Below are 19,748 nucleotides of genomic sequence, written 5' to 3'. Positions count from 1 at the left end.
CAACAAATTCACCTGCTGCTCTGGACACATTTCTTGGTCCATGTACAGGCCTGTGAAAAATAAAAACCAGTTGGGAAAAAAAGAAGAACGTCTCTTTTGTAAACAATCAATTGTTGAAAATATTAGTTACACAATTTTTAATAAAAGTGAGAACTTAAAGTTACATAAATTTACTCACTAATCTCTATTGTTATAGCTCCAGCTGATCTGTTAAAGGCTCTGACCTTATTTAAAGTCCACTATGATGGAATTTCAGCTCTTAGATTTAAAGGTTAAAAGGTCACATTTAACAGTTTAACAATTTAGCATGACATTCAATAAAAACACATGATACAATATCATTAAAGTAGTAAAGGTGAAATGAAAACATCAGCCCAAAGTCACACTGCACGTCAGCAACATGGAGGCTTTTTAGATCTGAAAATACATTTATTCATTATTTTATTGTAACAACTCCACAACATGTTCATTGAATAATTTGAAACATCTCTGAACTGAATAAATCCACATTTAATAACAAGCTTTTGTCTTCATGGACTTGTTGTCCCACGTTGAATCCACCAGGTGTCACTGTGCTGCTGAGCTCAGTTCAAACCTGCAGAGTAGATCCAGTGTTTCCTTCATGTTTCTTTTCCTGCTGGTTCCACCTGTTCCAGTCAGTGTCAGCAGCATTTTATTTGGTGGGAATTGTTCTTGATGTGGTTCATCACGTTTACAGCTGGAGACCTTATACAGACATTCAACTCTGTTCTAGCTCTTACTGGGACCATGAACTCAGCCTAAAGATGTCAGCTGCTCCTGGGACTTTTGAGTTGGTTTTGTCAGTCAAACTGCTGTTACAAAGAGGACAAAGTGACCTGTTACCTGTGGAGCTGTTACCCGAATCATCCAGCAGGTGGCAGCACATCATCATATTCACATGGTCTGATTCCAATATTGGAGGAAAAGTGTGAATCAGATCTGCCTGTTTAGTTTCTGTCTGTTTCTCTGCTCATGTTATTTCCTGATTTCTCTCTGTGTGAAAACCACTGTGGTTCTGACTGTGACTTGAAGACTGTAACTGAACGATGACGACAGATTAGAGCAGAGTGAATCATTATTCAGGTAGTTGTGGATTTCTCTTCTGACATTGTGGTTAAAGTGTGATGAAGCTGATCAGATGGAAGAATGAGACATGGTTTTGTTTAAAGTGCACACTCAGCATTAACCACACACACAGGTGCTGTACATCCAAAACTTTATGGAAAAAGCTCCTTTTTATTCAATATAAATGAAGGAGTACAGGGAGGCAATTCCAAAAAAACGTGTGCCACACAAATCCCAGTGAATGAGCCAGTGTTGACAGATGATAACATTTGTGTAATAAAACGTAACAGGTAACAAGACAGGAAGTAAAACAACTACAGACAACAGCATCTGAACAATGGAAAGAATCAAGACTGAGCCTCAAATGAAACTCATGGAATAAACGTCTGTGGACAGTGACTCTGTCATCACTGTGACTCTGTACACAGACATCACCACATGTTGGGTTTCTTCCCAGTCTTTAATGCAGCTGTCTTCATGTCTGATTGTTTTAATAAATGTTAAGTGGCCTAAACCACGGTTACCCACAACATTGTCACAATAAGGAAAAAAATTAACAAAATAAAGTTAAATGAATTAAAATAAGACATAATGTACAAAATATACAAATAAATCAAAAATGAAAACAGACCAGCAACACAACTGTAATACAGAAGTAATAAGATGTCAAAGAGTCTGAAACATACAGGAAGAGACTTGGAGCAGAGACTGACAATAATCTAAGAGGGTGTGAACACAGAGAATCACCAGGATCAAAGACGACAGCTACAGAGGGTTTGCACATACAAAGCAGAGCAAGAGCTGGAACAAACAGGAAAAGCAGAAAGTGAGAGTGAACAGAGTCCAGGAAGGATTCATGACACACTGTAACTGATGAGGCTCCATGAAATGTCCACAGCTTCATGAGGATTTGACTCGTTCAAGACCAAACTGTAGTGGTTCATGAAACAGCAGCCTTGATGTGTCTGATTCCTGTTCCACACTTGGTAACATGTGGTTTGTGGAAAAGAAGCAGGAGACAAACTTTCAGGACTTTAATGATCTCTGACATTTTCCAGCTGCTGCTGGTCACAATACCAACAGGAGACAGAAGGACACAGTGGATACTGCTCTGAGACACTCACTCATGTCTCCACTGGGGGTTTTATCGTCCTCCTCCTCCTCCTTTTATTTTCACTTTAGGATCAGGAGTCAAGCTCAGGATCAGCTGCTTCTTCAACAGGTGGTTTGTGATTCTGCTTTTTGAGTCTTTTAAATGTTTTACAAATTACAAAATTGACAACAAAAACAATAAGAATCACTGTAACAACTGACAGACCAACAACCAGTCCAAGATGTTCATCCTTGACTCCTCCAACCCATTTGGCTCCAGCTCCATCACCTGTGAGAAGAGAATGAGATGTGAGGTGTGAGGTGTCAGGTAGGTGATGAATCCATTTCCTCTTCAAACTCCTGTCAGACATTATCTACTGCACTTTGATCCCATCACTCATAGCAGCTGTTTGCTACAAAGTCTCATCAGCAACATCTTTAGAAAACACAAACATCTGAACATCTGTGATGGTTCACTCTCACATCAACAACCAGGAAGCAGCTTCACCTCTGATCCACACACACACACACACACACACACACACACACACACACACACACACACACACACACACACTCACCTGAGTCTGTGACTGTCATGGTAATGGTGGTAATGAGCTCAGCATCATCAGGATCCTTCAAATTAACAGCTCTTTTCCATCTTTTAGATTCACTCTGTTTAACATAACACTCATATGTTCCAGTGTCACTAATTTTCACTTTCTCCAGAATCACAGAAACTTCTCCATCCTTCATCTCTGGATTTCTCAGCTTCACTCGGTTCTTAAAAGATGGATGCTGGAGGTCTTCAGACATGCTCCCATGTCTACAAACAAAGACGTCTTCCTCCAGGTCCTGTCTCCTCCACTCTAATACTTCGATGTCTCCACCTCTGGGATCCCGACACTGAAGAGTAACATCATATCCAGTCTTCACTGTGATCTGTTGATGGTCTAAACAAAAACCATAAAATCCAGATCAAAACACAAAGCAAACATCAGTAAAACAGTTGATGAGGTCAAATTCTCACAGCTCTAAAGTCACAACTTGGATCAGTGCAGTTTGTGACATGATGTGGAAAAATCCTGACCAACAGTGATGTGGAAGCAGCTGCACTTCAAACTCACCTGAGTCTTTAACCTTCAGGTGGACGATGCTGATGAGCTCAGACCTGCTTCCTTTGATTCTAACATAACACTCATATGTTCCACTGTCTTTGATGTTGACGTTCTTCAGAATCACAGATGCGTCTCCGTCCTTCATCTGTGGATCTCTCAGCTCCACTCGCCCATGAAAAGATGGATGCTGGTAGTTTTCATAATTACGATCATCTCTGAAGAAGAAGACAGAACCTTTTGATTCCAGATCAGGTCTGATCCACTCTACAAATATGATGTCAGCACCTCTGGGACCCTGACACAGAAGAAAGACGTCTTCTCCAGGTTGAACTGTTTTCACTTGTGGATCAGAATTAAAACAGAAAACAATTTAAGAAACAAATATGACTTTAATCATTTGACATTCAAACTTTTTCCATCTGAGATACATTTTAAAAAAGAAATTTACTTTAAATGTGATTTTTATTTATAAGAAGCAGGAGACAAACTTTAATGATCTCTGATATTTTCCTGCTACTGCTGGTCACAATACCAACAGGAGACAGAAGGACACAGTGGATACTACTCTGAGACACCCACTCATGTCTCCACTGTTTAGGTTCAGTAGTTAAAGCTTGGAGCTCAGGGTCATTTGCTTCATGGGCATAAATTCAGATTTTTGAGTCTTTTTGATCTTCTATAGCTCATAAAACATTTATAACAAGATGTAGCACATCAACAACTGTAACAACTGACAGAGCAACTAGTATTAACTAGTCGTTGCTCTTTCCACATGGAAACAACAGCTCTGAATCCATTTGACCCACTGTGTTTATCTGATTGTTTCCTGTAGAAATCAACAAATGTTCATTATTCCTGAGTAAATACCTGATACCCTAAGACCCTCATTGACCCTCTGAACATGGCCTTAACTATTCACTGAGACTATAGTGACATCTACAGTAAGAAATGAAAAATGATTTGGAGGGTGGGGACAAATTGTTTTCCTAAAGAAAAGCTGAACCAAGAGAGTTTCAGAGTTTTTCTTTGTGCTGCAGTAACATTAAGTTTAACACTCTGAATAAACCTGGAGCTGTGTGTCACTGAGACACAGTTAACGTGGTTCCTCTTTCTGTTTTTAGGAAAAGTTTGGACCTACAGCAGATTGTCCACTGACCCAGCTTACCTTCAGAGACAGACCAGTTCAGGAGACATGTGAGGAGACACATACAGAAGGTCCATGTAGAAGAAGACATCCTTTACTTCTTCTGGCTCCTACTGTGCTGGAAACATCATTTGTTAGTAGAAACAACAAAGATAAAAACTAGTTGGACCTTAGTTTAACATGATTCAGCTGCTGTGTAAAATGATGCTCCAAACAAAGCTGAGAGTTTTCAGTCTGTACAGGAAGTAACGCCCACAACCCCTTCAAAATAAAGTGATTAAAATAAAATCTAATAAACCAATAAATACTGATGTGTTTTTATGTAATAACCACCTGCCAGAACATAAATCTCAACCTCAACCAGAGCCTCCAAGAAATAAAGGGAAAAAAACATTGTTGTGATGTTTTTATGATGTTTTTAATCTAAAGGTCACAGCTGAGTTTATTTTTGCAAATTCCCTCAGGGTTTGGTTTACATATTAATGTGTAAGAATATAATCAATTTTCTTTCAGTGTTTACTTGTTTATGAAACTTTATAAATAAATCAGTCATTGTCATGACTGATTTAGTCATTGATGGTGAATCACAGACACGTCTCCGTCCTTCAGATGTTTGTCCTTCAGCTCCAATTCAGCTCGACTAATTCCTCTGTTGTTGCTGAACTATGAAGATGTTGGGGTTGAAATCAAAAGAGGAATGAGACTAAAATTAAAAACTTCAGTTTCTCATTTTATTGTGAAGTAAAAGTACTGTGTGTTTGGTTTTCTGTCCTCAAACTGTGGGATGAGTGTGTGGGTGGGAGACAGTGTTGGTTAAAAACATCAGGAAGAAAAGATGAAGTCACACAGCAGCTGCTGTTCTTCTCTCTGGCTGCATTTTTCTCTTTTTCACGTTTGGATCTTTGTTTATCTGCCTTGTGAAGGTAAAAGATGTGTTCTTGTGGCTGCTTCTCATTTGATTAAACAGCTTTTTAGCAGATTAAAAAATCTGCATTCATTCACAAAACTCAGAATTCATTTTCATGCCTGTAGTCGTTATTACAAGCAGATGTTTGGTGGGAATCCAACAGATTACAACAGAGTTGAATCCCCCACAGGAAGTGACCCAACGGGATCCATATGTGACTGTTCCCTGTTGCCAGGGTGGCGTCAGACCAAAATCTGTCTGTGACAGTGTGGACAAAATCAGGAGGGGACAGGATGGTCCCTGTTTATGCTGCATCGTACAGTGTTTACAACTTTATGTTGGGACTGTCCTCATGTGCTGGAAGAGACAACAAAATGACTCATGTGCAGGAAGCTTTTCTTAGAAAAACCAGGAAAGTATCTTTTCTTCTCTAAAATATTTACTATTTACAGTTTAAAAATCGGCCTTAACAGAACGAATCTGAAACCTCGTCTGTGTGTGTGAGACACTGCACGTTTACAGACCGAACAGCCAACAGATCTGCTTCCACTTAGAATCGATGTTTTTCCATCAGCTCAGTGGACAAAACTTCACTTACCCTCAGAGGCAGAACAGCTCAGGACACATGCCAGGAGACACACACACAAAGTATCCTTTACTGTGCAAATAAATATAATGTTTACGTGTATAGAGTCTACACACCTGTGATTTGGGGTTTTCCATTTCTGCTTTCTATTGTTACTATTATTATTATATTACTAATTTGCTGTTGGTTTTCTGTTTTGTACCACAGTAACTTAAACAGTGTTTGATCTTAATGCTCCTGCTCCTTCATTCTGACTGAACTACTGAAGATCCTGTAAGTAGAAACACTACAGTTACAAGCTCACTCACAAAGAGAAGGACGTAGTGTTACGCTCTGATCAAACTAATGTCAATAATCAGATCATATCCCTAAGTTGTAGAGGAGAAAATGGTGGTGAGATACATTGTAATCTATGAATGAATCATTTCAACCAGTAAATAAGATTAAATATAAGATTATACTGAACAGGTTCAGTCAACAAAGTCAAATCTGCAAAGTGTAAAAAACAGAAACAGGCTTGAAGGGTATGGGTTCGTGTCCCCAGCCGACTGAGGCCTTTCTGTGTGGAGTTTGTATGTTCTCCCCATGTGTGAGTGGGTTTCCTCCAGTTTCCACCCACCGTCCAAACACATGCATGTTAGGTTAATTGGTGACTCCACATTGTCTATAGGTGTGAATGTGGAAGGTTGTCTGTCTATGTATGTCTCTCTGTGTTGGCCCTGAGAGAGACTGGAGACCTGATCAGGGTAAACCCCTTCCCCCTGTGTAGGCTCCAGCCCTCGTAACCCTAAGCACAGAAGCAGTTAAAGATACTGGATGGATGGACGATAAAGATCCAGAAAATATGAGGTGGGAGTGTGATAAGCAGGATACACTAAATATCTAACTCTGACATATTGTTTTGCAGATATACAACTGTAAAAAACCAATATGACAGAAACAAACTAGAAACTTGTTATTGTAATAATTTAAATTGTATACTATTATGTTCTAAACACATTAAAATGATCTACATTTTTGGGCCGCAAGACTTTTACTGTGAAACATACATTATTTACTGTTTGAAAATGACAGTTAATTTAATAGGAAAGATTAGAAATAAATACCTGTCTCAAATAAAGTCCTTAACAATTGTGCAAAAATAATACTACGACAACCAATGAGCCACCAAACTCCCTTGAAAAATCTGGTGATTTAATTTTGCTTTTGATAGGAACCCACATAACATGCACCATGATATTCTGTCTATGATTACGTCTTAAATGACAACACCTGTACATAAATTCTGCATATATTCTATATTAAGTCACGTTTCTCCTCATCCTCTGTAACCTGTGAAGAGTCACCTCTATACAGTTCTTCTTTCTTATGCCAAGGAAATAAAGGGACAAAACTCTAATCAGAAATCTCAGTTCTTTGATAGTACATTATTAAAATCCTGGCCAAGGTTATTTTTTTTATTCTCAATAGCTTCTGGTGAATTTGGCAAAATGATAAATAAAACATCCAGTTAATTAATGAATTTGATTTGCCTTTAAAATAAGGTAACCGATGGAAAAAAACGTTATCACCGACATCTTATTAATGTTGATGTTACAAAATGCTGTCAGTTTGTTGCGATCGCCCACCTGATATTTTCTCAAAGATTAAACTGGAAACTGTGACCTGTGTCATCCAGCACAATCAGACCATCCAAACTATGATGGGTAAACATTAATACAAAATCTAAAATTGGGAATTTATTCTGACGTTTTAGAAAAAGTTTATCAGGATACTTTGGTTTAAATTAACGTCACCTACACACAGATGATAAAATGGCCAAGTTAACATGTTTAAAAGTGTCTGTACATTTGATCTAAAGTCGTCTCTTGAAATCCCGAGTTGACGACAGTAGCAGCTGTTGTTACAGTCAGAAGAATCTCTCATTACAAAAATGTAGAAAACCTCCTAACAGCAACATTTTAGTACCAACATTAATGTGCACTGTTGTCAGGAGACAAGTACAATTTTCATTGAATGCAAGATGTTTTTCAGACCGTATCAGAGACCTGCAGATATGCTAAATAAAGGAGGACAAGGAAAACCACAGTGCTCTCTGGATATTTAATATCCCTTTTTTAACATTGAAATTGTGGATCTGTTATAAAATGGGACAGTTATAAAATATATTTCACAGGAAGTGAAGAAGGATTGTAACCTAAGGCAATGACAACATGATCCAAACATCACATAATAAACATTTTCTCTTTAAAAAATATATAATTTCATTAGAAAGACACACAAAAACATAGGTTTTACAAAAGGCAATGTTAACACACAGAGTAAACGGTAAATCGTTTTTTTCTGTAGCACATCCAAAGTGCTTGTTTGGCATCTGTCATTATTAAATATTTTATTCAATATGAACAAACAGAAATTGAGCACCTAGCTGATGTGTACATTCATAAAATTATCAGTTTAATATTACATTAAATCAAATCATCTTTCACACTCTCTCCCTTTCCAAAACAATCATTCAACACGTTCAAACAGTTCATAAATTATTAGCTTGTAGTGGCTCTGTGCTAGTCTCCATTTTACTCTACATGTCCTCCTGGACAGGCTCCCTGAGGGCTGGACAGTGGCTTAGCACTGGGTGGATTTTCCAGTGAATTAAAGGGCTGGCAAATAAACTCACAGTTACACTTGTACTGCTCACACAGAATCCATCATAATCACATGCCCATTTGTTTTATGTGTGTGTATGTTAACTCTTATTTAGGGTTTTTCTTTCTTAAAGCTATGTAATTTTAATGCCAAGCACCAAAAAAGTGACAAAAAGTAACAAGAAACATTCACGACCCAACAGATTAAAAAGTAAGGAAAATGGAGAAACTTCCCAGCTACACGCTTGATGTAACGTCTTGTTCAAGAGGAGGTTGGTATGAATTTGGATTATTGTGTCCTTTACATTTTTTGTAGACCACAAAACCAATAGCACCAAAAACAAGAAGAAGCAGAGCCAGAACACCAAGAACCACCAAACCAGCTCCCAGTCCAACAGGTCCACCCTTGTTGACGCCTTCAGGAGTGAGATCTGCAGATCAGAATCAGATATAAATATCAGGTGACAGGTAGGTGATAAAAAAAAATCCACAGAACCCATTTCCCCCCTCAAACTCATGTATACCATTTTTGGGGTTATTTTGATTTGGGGTTCCAGATCAAGGATGTACTGGTGCTTAAAAAGTACCAGCTGATGTACTTGTACTCATATTTATAAAATGTCATGGTTGCAGATGCATCAATGACTTAAGTGAAACTCAATACATCTTAATTTGCTTTATTCAATCATTTCATCATCATTTATTATGATGACCTCTTCAGTTATGTATAGAAAAAACAAAAAAGAATCATCCATCGATTTATTGATGTTTGGTTGATGTAATTAAATGATTGGAACAGCTTTCTTGGATCTTGTTACATGTTCCATCCCCATCAGATCTATGCACCTTCACTAGTTATTTCAAATGCAATAAATCCAAAAGGTCAAACATAACATACATGCGGTCGCCTGACTTTCTACTTGTTATGCTGTAACATTATTAACCGTGACAATGCACTTTAATCATTGTGGCTCGAATGCTGCTTTCACATGTATTTTTTGCATTAATGAGGCAGATTTTTGACTTTTAACAATTTCGATATGGCCAGTGTGTCCTACTGTACATGATCTCACGCCTAATTCTAACCACTTAATTGTTATCAAACTCACCTGAATCTGTAACAGTGAGTCTGATGACGTTGACGGGCTCAGAATTAATAACACCTCTTAAAACGCGTCTCCTTTCTTTCTCTTTGACTCGACACTCGTACGTTCCATGGTCGCTGCTGTTCACATTCCTCAGATTCAAAGACAGATTTCCATCCTTCATCTGTCTGTCCAGGAGGTCCACTCGGTTAACAAAGGATGGATGCTGGTGGGTTTTATCACTGCGACCATTACGGAAAAAAAAGACGTACTGTGATGGTTTCAGGTCAGATCTGGTCCACTCCACAGCAATGAAGTCTTTGGAGACAGGAGCCTGACACGGTAGAGTGATGTTTTGTCCAGGGTGGGCGGTGATGTTCAGCTGACCTGAGGGACATAAACATAAGGCTTAAATTATTTGAACAAAACACCTGCCTCCATCTGAGGACTCTCGCCCTCTACACCAGCCAATAAATGTAATTGCTGCCCATCCAGAATGTACTACAAACTTGTTGAAGATGTCTGATTACTAATAATGGAAACCTCCACATTTATGACCAGTGTCTTGACAATATAAAAAATGGTTACATAATTTAGGACTTTCTAATAACAATTCTAACTTTTGGAATCCTGATTAAAATACATTCTCATCTAACATCATTATTCTTTAGCAGTGATCTTCCCGAAGTTCAAATTTGAAATGTTTTAATATTTGTGGGGTTTATATATGTGAACAATTCGGCACCAACAAAACTATTTTAGACCTTATCCACTCGATGAGGTCATTGGTAAATGCAGCTTTGTAAAGTTAATGAAGACGTTAACTTAGTATGTGCGATACAGGTCAACATCTTATTTAGCAATTCAAAATGCTCATTTGCTGTAATTTAAAGAAGTTAAAGACAAACTCTAAGGGATGGTGTGAACATTTGCTCATATATATGTGGCTCTCCAATTTTCACACACTATTTTTAATGGCCAGATGTAAAACAAAATGGCTCTTTGAATCATCCCTCTTGGCATCATTCCACATGATAATGTTTTGATTCCCTATGATTTTTTTTAAACCCTTCATCCTAAATGCTGTATGTGCAGCATTCACATACTATAATCTCTGCTATTCCACAAACCGAACACAGGTTAACGTGAGGGGAAACACATCTGCATGGGTTAGGGGGACAAAAAAATTGGACACAACACTGTGGCCTCTCCTCCAACCACCAGGGGGGACCGAGAAAGACTAATCTGTCGCCAGTATGTTTTACATTTATTAGTGACTCTGTCAACTGGTAACAGTCTTCCGAACATATCGGTGGTTGCTCCATCACAGCGACGTAGGTTGAGTCCAGGGACGACAGCACATTCTAAGTAAAACAACTGAAGTTGAATTTCGATGTTTGCAGGACATCTTTACTCGTGATTTATGGACAATTGTTAATTAGTTAATACTGATATAAAACCTTTTTACTGTATAGGCCTATAGTTCAAGGCACTTTCACAGAAATATTAAAAGCCTCCTGGTTAGGAACTGGTGCAGGTGCATCAATAAGGTCTTTAACGATGCCAGAACTCAGCTTTGTCTCTTTGTAGGACATAGAGCACTTTTTCCCCCTAAAAGCCAAACTGTCCGCACTATAACGCACGGAATGTGCCAAAAATCAGACTTGCTGAGAAGAGCAAGAACCTATTTAGCAAGTGAGAGGCCGCCGGTGTCTCAGCCGATCACTCTCCGAGGACAGCAACCCGGCGAGGCTACTCGTTTGACGAGCCCCGTACCTCACGTTCCTAGCTGGATACGTAGCTACCCGCTAGCATGTCGATGCTGGCTACTAGCCCGGCGAAGCTAAATGCTCGGTTACATATGCATTGCTCAAGCTGCAGCACGTAACTTCAACGTTAGTTAGTTAACTTTTAGTTTTAGACGGCGTGCAGTCACGTGACCCTACGGAAGGTCTCACTTGGTCACGATAATCGCTAGAAAAACCTAAATAATTCACCACGAACAACGTAATTAAACAAGTGAGAGAAAACCGAGCAAACGTTAGCTGGCTAAAGCTACTAGCTAACGCCGTCTGCTAACGACTAAGAACTCACTCACCGCTGTTCCCTTGAAGAAACACGCTCACGAACAAACACAGCAGCAATAAGAATGTTCTAGAAACTGGCCCAAGATGCAGCATCTTCAAAAGTTCTTCATCAAAACATTCTTTATCTTTCTACTTTGTCAACTTTTCCTTATTCCATCACAGACACTATGGAATTCCACAGAACAGGGAACAAGACAGGAATTCGTCGTCGTCGTCTTCTTCTTTATTTATTTATTTATTTATTTATTTATTGGCAGCCGCAATTCCATCTGTTCCACTGCCGCCATCTTGTGGTTTTAATTTCTCCCTACAAATACCATAGTCTCATATTCCTCCTCCTTTCTATTTCTCCATCTGCTCCTTGTGGACCTAACACTGTTTTGGATGGAGTACAATTGTCTTCCCTTCTTTTCGAGAGAGGAAATGATGGATCATCTAAGTTTGGCATAAGGACGTCAGTGAACAGGTTTCTAATAAACACACATTTTATTCTATGAAAGCAAAAGCTAGAAATATACTAAATAAAACTAAAAGTATACTAACAAGCTAAATTAAACTATAACATACTTATTCCTAACCCTATGGAATAGTCACAGAAGAAAACCGAACAGTAACATTGTGTTTTAGTACAGTGTCATTTCCAGTGTTGCAGTACAGACACGTGTGCTGGAGTTGAGGAATGAAAGAAACCTGCTTTAACCTCCCGACCCTACAGGATAACTTCATTTCCGTCATTTCCTTGTTTTCATCAGTCTTCATACACACAGTAAAACAGCACTGAGCTGTACACTCCACCCCCGTCTCACCTCATGTGGAAGGCAACAACGGTGAATTACTTGCAGACAATTCGTCTTAGGTTGGCCGTTGGGCCAAATTGCAGCGTGCAGAAAGGGAGTTGGCTACCATGGACTCATACTCAGAACTTAGTCTCCTTAGAAAATATCAGAGTCAAGGTGACCAGGGTGTTTCTGCCGAAGAGCGAATCTCAGTGAAAACAAGCCTAAATAAATAATGCTTTAAAACAAAAAGCTGGAAAAGTTCAATTTTTGTCATTTTCTGTCTCCTGGTATCAATTTAGTAATGAAATCAAACAATTAAAACATAAGTGGACATTACTTTTACATTAGTCAGTCATTACAAAAAGCCCGTGTGGTGTGTTTACACTGCTTCTCATACTGCACTTTTTGCATACTGCATAGATTTCTGAGTCCTGTTACTGTACCGACCTGATTTTGTCACAGCCAACCAAACCTTCAAATCTAACCAGGCATAAACTCATTTTAGCAGAAAAATCACTGATAAACATTAGAATGAAACAGCACGTACACACAAAAAAAAAATCGTGTTCACTCAGATAAAAAGCAAACACTCAGGAAATTCTCATCATTTCATTTCTGCAGAAGCATCTGTTCCAGGAAGACTGTGGTCACTCTGGTTATTCACACCACCGGTTTCACAGTTTTGCTGCTGTTTTTGTAGGTTATGGTTGACTGTTATATAATCTAATCTGCCAAGTGAATAAACTGCATTGATAAATTCCATGTTAAAACCTGTATGTAAAGAATATTTTGCAGCACGTGTGGAACAAAACAATCACTATAAAAGCACATACACAGACAATCTTTATAAGAATTGGGTTTTGTTAGAACTGTTTCAGAGCTGTGTGAGGATGTTAAATTGTACTGCATTACATACAGTAACATGGGTAAACGTGTTCATGTGTGACAGGGAGGTCAAGATCTGACTTATTAAATAAGACCCCTACTGATGGTTTTGTTTTCTAATAAACTGAAGTCACATCCCTGCTGAAAAACCCACGCACTTACCGACAGGAAGGAGGCGGGTAGAACACCGCTGTTGACTTCACATCTGTAAATGGCAGGATGAAGCAAAGGTCTCTTCAGTGGCTGCTCTGTGAGTAAAACCTACTATCCAGCTTAATTAACGAACAAGTTCATGAGAACATATGGCGGCTCTTAGTTTTTATATGGAGATACAGATTGAACAAAATAGCTGGAAACATTCCATGAATAAAAAGTGTTAGAGTAGAGAAGAGTGTTAAAGGCTTTAGCTTTACTTTCGAATTCTTGTGACCTCAAGGACTTTGTGCCCTTTACCTCTTTCTACGTGTTTCCGTGTTTTCAGTTTTCAGTGTCTAAAGCTACTGTGCATGTTATTTGTGAGAGCAGGCTGCTGACATGTTTATTATATATAAATAAAGTATAAAGATACTGGGATGATTTTGCGTTTAGTACTCCAGCACTCTCTCTGAAGTTCAGTGTGAGACCTAAAACCTGTTTCATTCCTCCTCAGGGCTGACCTCAGTGTTCTGCTGCTCATCCCATCAAGGTCGGTGCACCTGTTATCTTAGTGTCGATGTGTTAGCAAGTTGATAACCCTCATGTTGTCTTCATTTCGTTGTTATAATCACTTGTTGTGTTTAATATTTTTACTTGAGTTCTTGTGACCATTACAAGTTGTTCAACGTCTTTCTTAATTTATGATCTGTATGACGCATTGATCTGAGCTTATGCATCTTGAATTCAATCTTTAAAAACCATAATTTCAGTAATATACCTGTTGTGTTCCCAGTCAAAAGTGACCAGAGAGATTTTATTTTTGTACAAGGGGGATTATCCCAAAAATACACTTGACAGTTTCACAATATTCTAAAATCAATGTCTAAAAATTAAAGAGCAATAACATTACAATGTCCATAAGTCTATCAGATGCATTTTACCTGATAACAGAAAAAAAAACTGAAAAAAATCAGGCTTCTAATCTTGGTGGAGTGGATTAATTCAAACGTCAGTGATGTTTTTGTCTCATGCACATGTTGCACAATATGTTTCACATTTCTTGGTGCACATAGACTGCAGCTCTTCCTTTTGTCACCTCTCTCTCTTGCAGCAAGTGATCTTGCTTCTCGGCCTTGTATCTCTACTTGTTGTTTCTGAATGTGTACACACCAGTCAAAACCGAAAGACCCATGTACGCTTTTTCTGTCTGGGTTACCTCCTTCGTATTGTCTTTGTAAATCTGTTTCCCCTCCAAGCTGGTTGGGTTTACCACTATGGTTTCAATGGACTCAGTCAGGAACAGTTCAAAGCAGGATTTGATGTCATGAGTCCCGGGTTACGGCATATTTTGTAGGTCCTGATAACATTTTCAGCTGAAAGCCTACCTTGATTCTTAGGTGGGGATGAAGACCAGGATAGGTTCCCATTCTTTGACTTGAATGTGCAGCCTGAGCATGGCCATCCTCTTCATCACTGGATTCCTCCTCTTCATGCTCTAGATTAGATTTGTGTGTTCTATTTAAAAGTTAAATAGAACACACAAAATTGTATGCAAATTAATACAATTTATGTGTTGAAATCCGGAACACAACCAGAGATGTATTTGAGTTTAGTGTGTGACAGGGCTGCACTGGTATGTAGTGCTATTGATTCCACAGTGGGGAAATTCACTTGTTAAGCAGCTCACAGGGATGGTGTAGGGTGTAAAAAGCACTTTTTTTTATTTACAAAATTTGAAAAGTTGAATATATAGTATATATCGATAAGCATTTATAACCTAAAGAAACAAACACACAGACAAGAGAACTTACAGTAATCAAGAATAACCTGAGATATTCAGCTGAACTGTTGAACTGTACAGACTGACAGCGATAGGAATGAAAAATCTGTGGTAACGCTCCTTCCTACACTGACGGTGTATCACTCTGCTGCACAGAGCCTCCACTGTCTGATGCAGGTGGACAGTATATAACTGATGGAGCCTGATCATTCAGAGCTTTATATGTAAGAAGCAGGGTTTTAAATCCTATTCTAGATTTAATGGGAAACTGATGGAGAGAAGCTAGTGAAGGTGAAATATGATCTCTCTTCCTAGTTCCAGTCAGCACTCTTGCTGCAGCATTTTGGATTAATTGCAGGCTCTTTAGTTACTGGGGCATCCTGAAAGTAGGGAATTACAGTAGTCCAACCTAGAGGTAACAAATGCATGGACCAGTTTTTCAGCATCATTTTGAGACAGGATGCTTCTAATTTTGTCCATGTTCTGTAGGTGGAAGAAGGCTGTTCTAGAAAACAGTTTTATGTGCAAGGAAAAGGAAAAATTCTGGTCAAAAAGTTCTGCATGCATTGATTTTAAATAAAATCTAAGTCAGGGTAACTAAAAACAATGAACTTGGTAACTCAAATTGTTCTACCTTCATGTGTCAAAATAGACAGAGAAATAAAAGGCACAGATGTGAGCTACTCACATAACATCACAGCTCCCCTGTGTGCTGGTTCAGGCATCTATTTATTATGTCTGCATGATTTGCTAAAAAGCCATATTGCATTGATTGTAAACAAAGGTTTTGTGATATAAAACAAATAGTATTATTTGTCTTCTTTCTATTTATCAAGGAAAATTCACACATTACTGATAATGTTTAAACAACTGAAACATTCAAAAACACTAGCATAAAATACATTGTACTGTTTCAAAGTAATGTAATATGTTTATGTCAAAAACAATAAAAAATGTTTTAATGTCCTGAAACATCGTTAATAGAGTGAATTCACACATTGGAATTAGCTCATGCTGCTAATCTCTCTGTGTGTTTTCAGAGAATTACACCTAAATAGTTAAGTTAAATGTAACTTTAAAGAAGAATATATCAGGATGAATGGTGGGAATAAGTAATTGGCTGTGATCTATGTTCTATATATCATCTCTCTGCACTGTCCCTGAACGTCTCATCTCTGCCGTTTCCCTGATCTCACCTCATACACAGGAGTGTTTGACATACAGAATCAGATTTTCAGTGAAAAAGCCAAATAATAGATCCACTTACAACATGAAGAGAGTAAATATCCATCAGAGCAACCATCCAGAGTTTTAACATACAGGGAAACATCACATCAGTTTCTTAGTGTGGGGATTAGCAAAAAGCAGAAATCACTCACATGAAGCTTCTTCCCAAACCAGATTATTTATTGCATATACATTGTTGTGTGTGAGCTCATGATTCACTGATGGCTATTACAGAGTTACTCATGTCCTGAGACCCAAAGCGTCAAGACGTCGTAGCTGTGTTTTAAATGCAGTTACTTGTCCACAGCTCGTCTGACTGTGAGTCCCAGCAGCTCACAGTTTTTTCAGTGGAAGACTGTGTCTCTGAGCTGTGAGGAGGATGACAGCACTGCTGAATGGACACTGAGGAGGAACACGACCATGGACAGCAGGACTGAGTGTGGAGCTGACTGGGGAGAACAAGCTGGTTCTTCCTGTACCATAACTGGCATCCTCCCATGGGACAGTGGAGTTTACTGGTGTGAGTCCAGAGAGGGATCAACCAGTAGCAGCATCATCATCACTGTCACTGGTAAGATCAGACTGTGGAGTTAGTGTTGATGAAGCTGTGTGGAAATGGATGAAATGCTGTATTTTGTCTCTGTGTTGAGGTGGAGCAGTGATCCTGCAGAGTCCTGTCCTCCCTGTGATGGAGGGACATGATGTCTCTCTGCGCTGTGCAATGAAGAACTCCTCCAAGCTCCCAGCTGATTTCTATAAAGATGGCTCCCTCATCAGGACTGAGCCTACAGGTCACATGACCATCCACCATGTTACCAAGTCTGATGAAGGCCTCTACAAGTGTCACATCAGCAGTCATGGAGAGTCTCCACCCAGCTGGATCTACGTCACAGGTCAGGAGCTTCACTTTGATTTCAACACTTATTTCATCGATATGTTCACCTGAACAGGTGGATTCTCTCTACAGATAATCCTACAACACCTCCTCCATCTACCACACCCCTTAAATCAACCCCATCCTCTGCTGCAACCTCCCTCCCTCTGGTGTTCAGACTGCTCCTCCACCTGGTGGTGTTCTGTCCATACTTCATCTCCACTGTTCTCGTGGTGTCTTTATATCGACACAGACCCACAGGTAACACTCTGAACCATTCACTCATCTTACAAACATTATAAACAAAAATCAATAATTTATTTTTTATATAATTTCAACCTTTTTAATGTTGCTTATAAACTGTCTCTAATTTTTTAAATTAACTCCTCGGACAGGAAATGACCTACCAGTCTCCATGGCAACAGTAGCATCCAACCAGGACATCAATGACGTTGTGGATGTCAACACTGAGTATCACTTCTGAGCTGAACAGATGCTGGTTAGGAAATAGTTTTGACATACACATGGACAATGTTTACACCAAGAAATTATTGCTCGAAGTGTGTAGTTCTCAATATTTAGAATAATGTTTAGTTTGAGTCCTTCTGCTGTGCTCGGTCATGTTTTCCATAAGTCACTAAAGAGATCCAGGATCAAATGAGTGAAGCTGGTATTCAGAAGGAATTCTTTTGTACGTTTCGTGGACAAGGTCGAAAATATTTTACACAACATAAAACTGTCGGTGTTGTTCAGCCCTTTAACGTCAATACATCCAAAAGCGACAAAAACAGCTTTGCTCTGAATAAAAACTGATTGTAAAAAAACAGCTTGCACCTGATTCAAACCAACATTTTAAACAAGTAGAGTTATAAAGTAGAGTATGAATAATGAAATAATAATTATTATTATTGGATAGTCATTATAGGACATTTATACAGGACTGGTAGAACCAGATCCAGATGCAGTATTATAATTACAGTCACAAGGAACAATTATACATTTTTACTGTGAATAGTTACTTGAATACTTCATTTTACATACTGTGTGTGATTAGATCAAAGCACAATCTAAATGTTGTGGACGTCCAACAGGAGACAGGAGAGGAGCTTCAATCTGTCCAACAACAGAGGACAGTTTCATTCTGATCTTTGTTCCACGACACCAAACGTCATTGTAACCCTGCTCCTCTTTCTGAATTGAGGTAAATGAAGTAAAGACTTTGTGTTTTATCGTGTACATTACCTGGTGACTACTGAGACTTGTGTTATTTCACTAAAGGTCCAACATGTCCCAGGAGCTGTCTGACAAATTGTGTTTGACTCTGCATGTCAGAGATCCTGGAACCTGAATCTACAACTGGTTCACTGGGTTTTTCAGAGAGATCGAGCAGACGTTAACATGCTCTACTTGAACCATTTTATAGCCTGTGAATGTTAAATCTTAATCAAACCTCAGTTAGGATGAGAAATTTAAGACAAGCTCACAGTAACCACAGGTTTAAACACCACATTACAAAGGAACACAGTACTTCTTCAGATCCAACAAATTTCAAAGTACTTTCCTCAAAGGTGACACTTTCTGTTTGAATCAGTCACAATCAGTTGCACCTCAGAGTCACATTATCTTAAGAAAGACGGCAAAAATTAATACAGGTACAACTTTAAAGTTTAGAGACACATTTTATTATTTACAACAGAAATATGGAGACAGGGGACCATCAGAAAACCAAGACAAGTGGTTTGAAACCAGCATCATACTGTCTCTGAATGAATCACCTGGTGACAAAGGTGAGTGGAGTTGAGTGGAGCCATGTTGAGCATGTTCACACCAGCTTCATCAATAGGACGGAGCTCTGAACTCCCTGTTTGTCTCTTACACTTCATGAAGATCACAACAGCAGTAACAAGACCAACAGAAGCAACAAGACCAACTATTAGTCCCACATGTCCTCTGCTGTCCACTGATGGTTGAACATTTACATTGATGCTGCTGATGGGCTCAGTGTCCAACACGGACCTTTTCCTCCTCTATTCTTCTGTGGACGACACGACACTCGTACGTTCCACTGTCATTAATCATCACGTCCGTCATCACCAAAGACACGTCTCGTGTGTTTGTCCTTCAGCTCCACCCCATTGATAAAAGGTGGATGCTGGTTTTCTGGATCAGACTGAGCGTCTCTGTGGAAAAATACATATTCTGACTTCAGGTCAGGTCTTGTCCACACCACAGCTAAGACGCTCATGTTGCTGGCAGCTTCACAGAAACACAGTCTGTCCAGGTTCAGCTGTGATGTTTACTAGACCGAAACAAAGAGG

General features: G+C 38.9%; 3 protein-coding genes across 3 annotated transcripts; 1 reads left to right on the top strand and 2 right to left on the bottom strand.

Moving 5' to 3' along the window:
• Window positions 1-1,237: 1,237 nt before the first annotated feature.
• Window positions 1,238-4,600, bottom strand: LOC137137916 (V-set domain containing T-cell activation inhibitor 1-like). The gene is made up of 4 exons (XM_067524741.1): window positions 4,462-4,600; window positions 3,306-3,635; window positions 2,760-3,131; window positions 1,238-2,467 (listed from the first exon to the last, which is right to left on the bottom strand). Exons 1-4 carry the CDS (start codon window positions 4,529-4,531, stop codon window positions 2,271-2,273), a joined length of 969 nt encoding a protein of 322 aa, XP_067380842.1. The 5' UTR covers window positions 4,532-4,600; the 3' UTR covers window positions 1,238-2,270.
• Window positions 4,601-8,017: 3,417 nt separating this feature from the next.
• Window positions 8,018-11,989, bottom strand: LOC137137939 (myelin-oligodendrocyte glycoprotein-like). The gene is made up of 3 exons (XM_067524783.1): window positions 11,762-11,989; window positions 9,688-10,050; window positions 8,018-9,009 (listed from the first exon to the last, which is right to left on the bottom strand). The coding sequence occupies exons 1-3, from the start codon at window positions 11,841-11,843 to the stop codon at window positions 8,816-8,818; spliced, it is 639 nt and encodes a 212-aa protein (XP_067380884.1). The 5' UTR covers window positions 11,844-11,989; the 3' UTR covers window positions 8,018-8,815.
• LOC137137933 (carcinoembryonic antigen-related cell adhesion molecule 20-like) lies at window positions 8,907-18,096 on the top strand. The gene is made up of 7 exons (XM_067524774.1): window positions 8,907-9,046; window positions 13,479-13,664; window positions 14,064-14,099; window positions 16,864-17,127; window positions 17,207-17,449; window positions 17,524-17,691; window positions 17,826-18,096. Exons 2-7 carry the CDS (start codon window positions 13,634-13,636, stop codon window positions 17,912-17,914), a joined length of 831 nt encoding a protein of 276 aa, XP_067380875.1. The 5' UTR covers window positions 8,907-9,046; window positions 13,479-13,633; the 3' UTR covers window positions 17,915-18,096.
• Window positions 18,097-19,748: the final 1,652 nt, after the last annotated feature.

The sequence above is a fragment of the Channa argus genome, chromosome 12, assembly GCF_033026475.1.
Source record: "Channa argus isolate prfri chromosome 12, Channa argus male v1.0, whole genome shotgun sequence".
NCBI lineage: Eukaryota > Metazoa > Chordata > Actinopteri > Anabantiformes > Channidae > Channa > Channa argus.
This window is presented reverse-complemented; position numbering and strand designations above follow the sequence as displayed.

Bases quoted from the DNA above. Each gene is read 5' to 3' on its own strand.
- LOC137137916 (XM_067524741.1), bottom strand. From the start codon at position 4,531: ATGTCTTCTTCTACATGGACCTTCTGTATGTGTCTCCTCACATGTCTC. The intron at 3,636-4,461 runs GTAAGCTGGGTC...CTGATCCACAAG, and splicing joins GAACTGGTCTGTCTCTGAAG to TGAAAACAGTTCAACCTGGA. The intron at 2,468-2,759 runs GTGAGTGTGTGT...CTCTTCTCACAG, and splicing joins CATGACAGTCACAGACTCAG to GTGATGGAGCTGGAGCCAAA.
- LOC137137939 (XM_067524783.1), bottom strand. From the start codon at position 11,843: ATGCTGCATCTTGGGCCAGTTTCTAGAACATTCTTATTGCTGCTGTGT. The intron at 10,051-11,761 runs GTGAGTGAGTTC...TATGTCCCTCAG, and splicing joins GTTTCTTCAAGGGAACAGCG to GTCAGCTGAACATCACCGCC. The intron at 9,010-9,687 runs GTGAGTTTGATA...TCTGATCTGCAG, and splicing joins ACTCACTGTTACAGATTCAG to ATCTCACTCCTGAAGGCGTC.
- LOC137137933 (XM_067524774.1), top strand. From the start codon at position 13,634: ATGAAGCAAAGGTCTCTTCAGTGGCTGCTCT. The intron at 17,128-17,206 runs GTAAGATCAGAC...CTCTGTGTTGAG, and splicing joins CATCATCATCACTGTCACTG to GTGGAGCAGTGATCCTGCAG. The intron at 17,692-17,825 runs GTAACACTCTGA...CTCCTCGGACAG, and splicing joins ATATCGACACAGACCCACAG to GAAATGACCTACCAGTCTCC.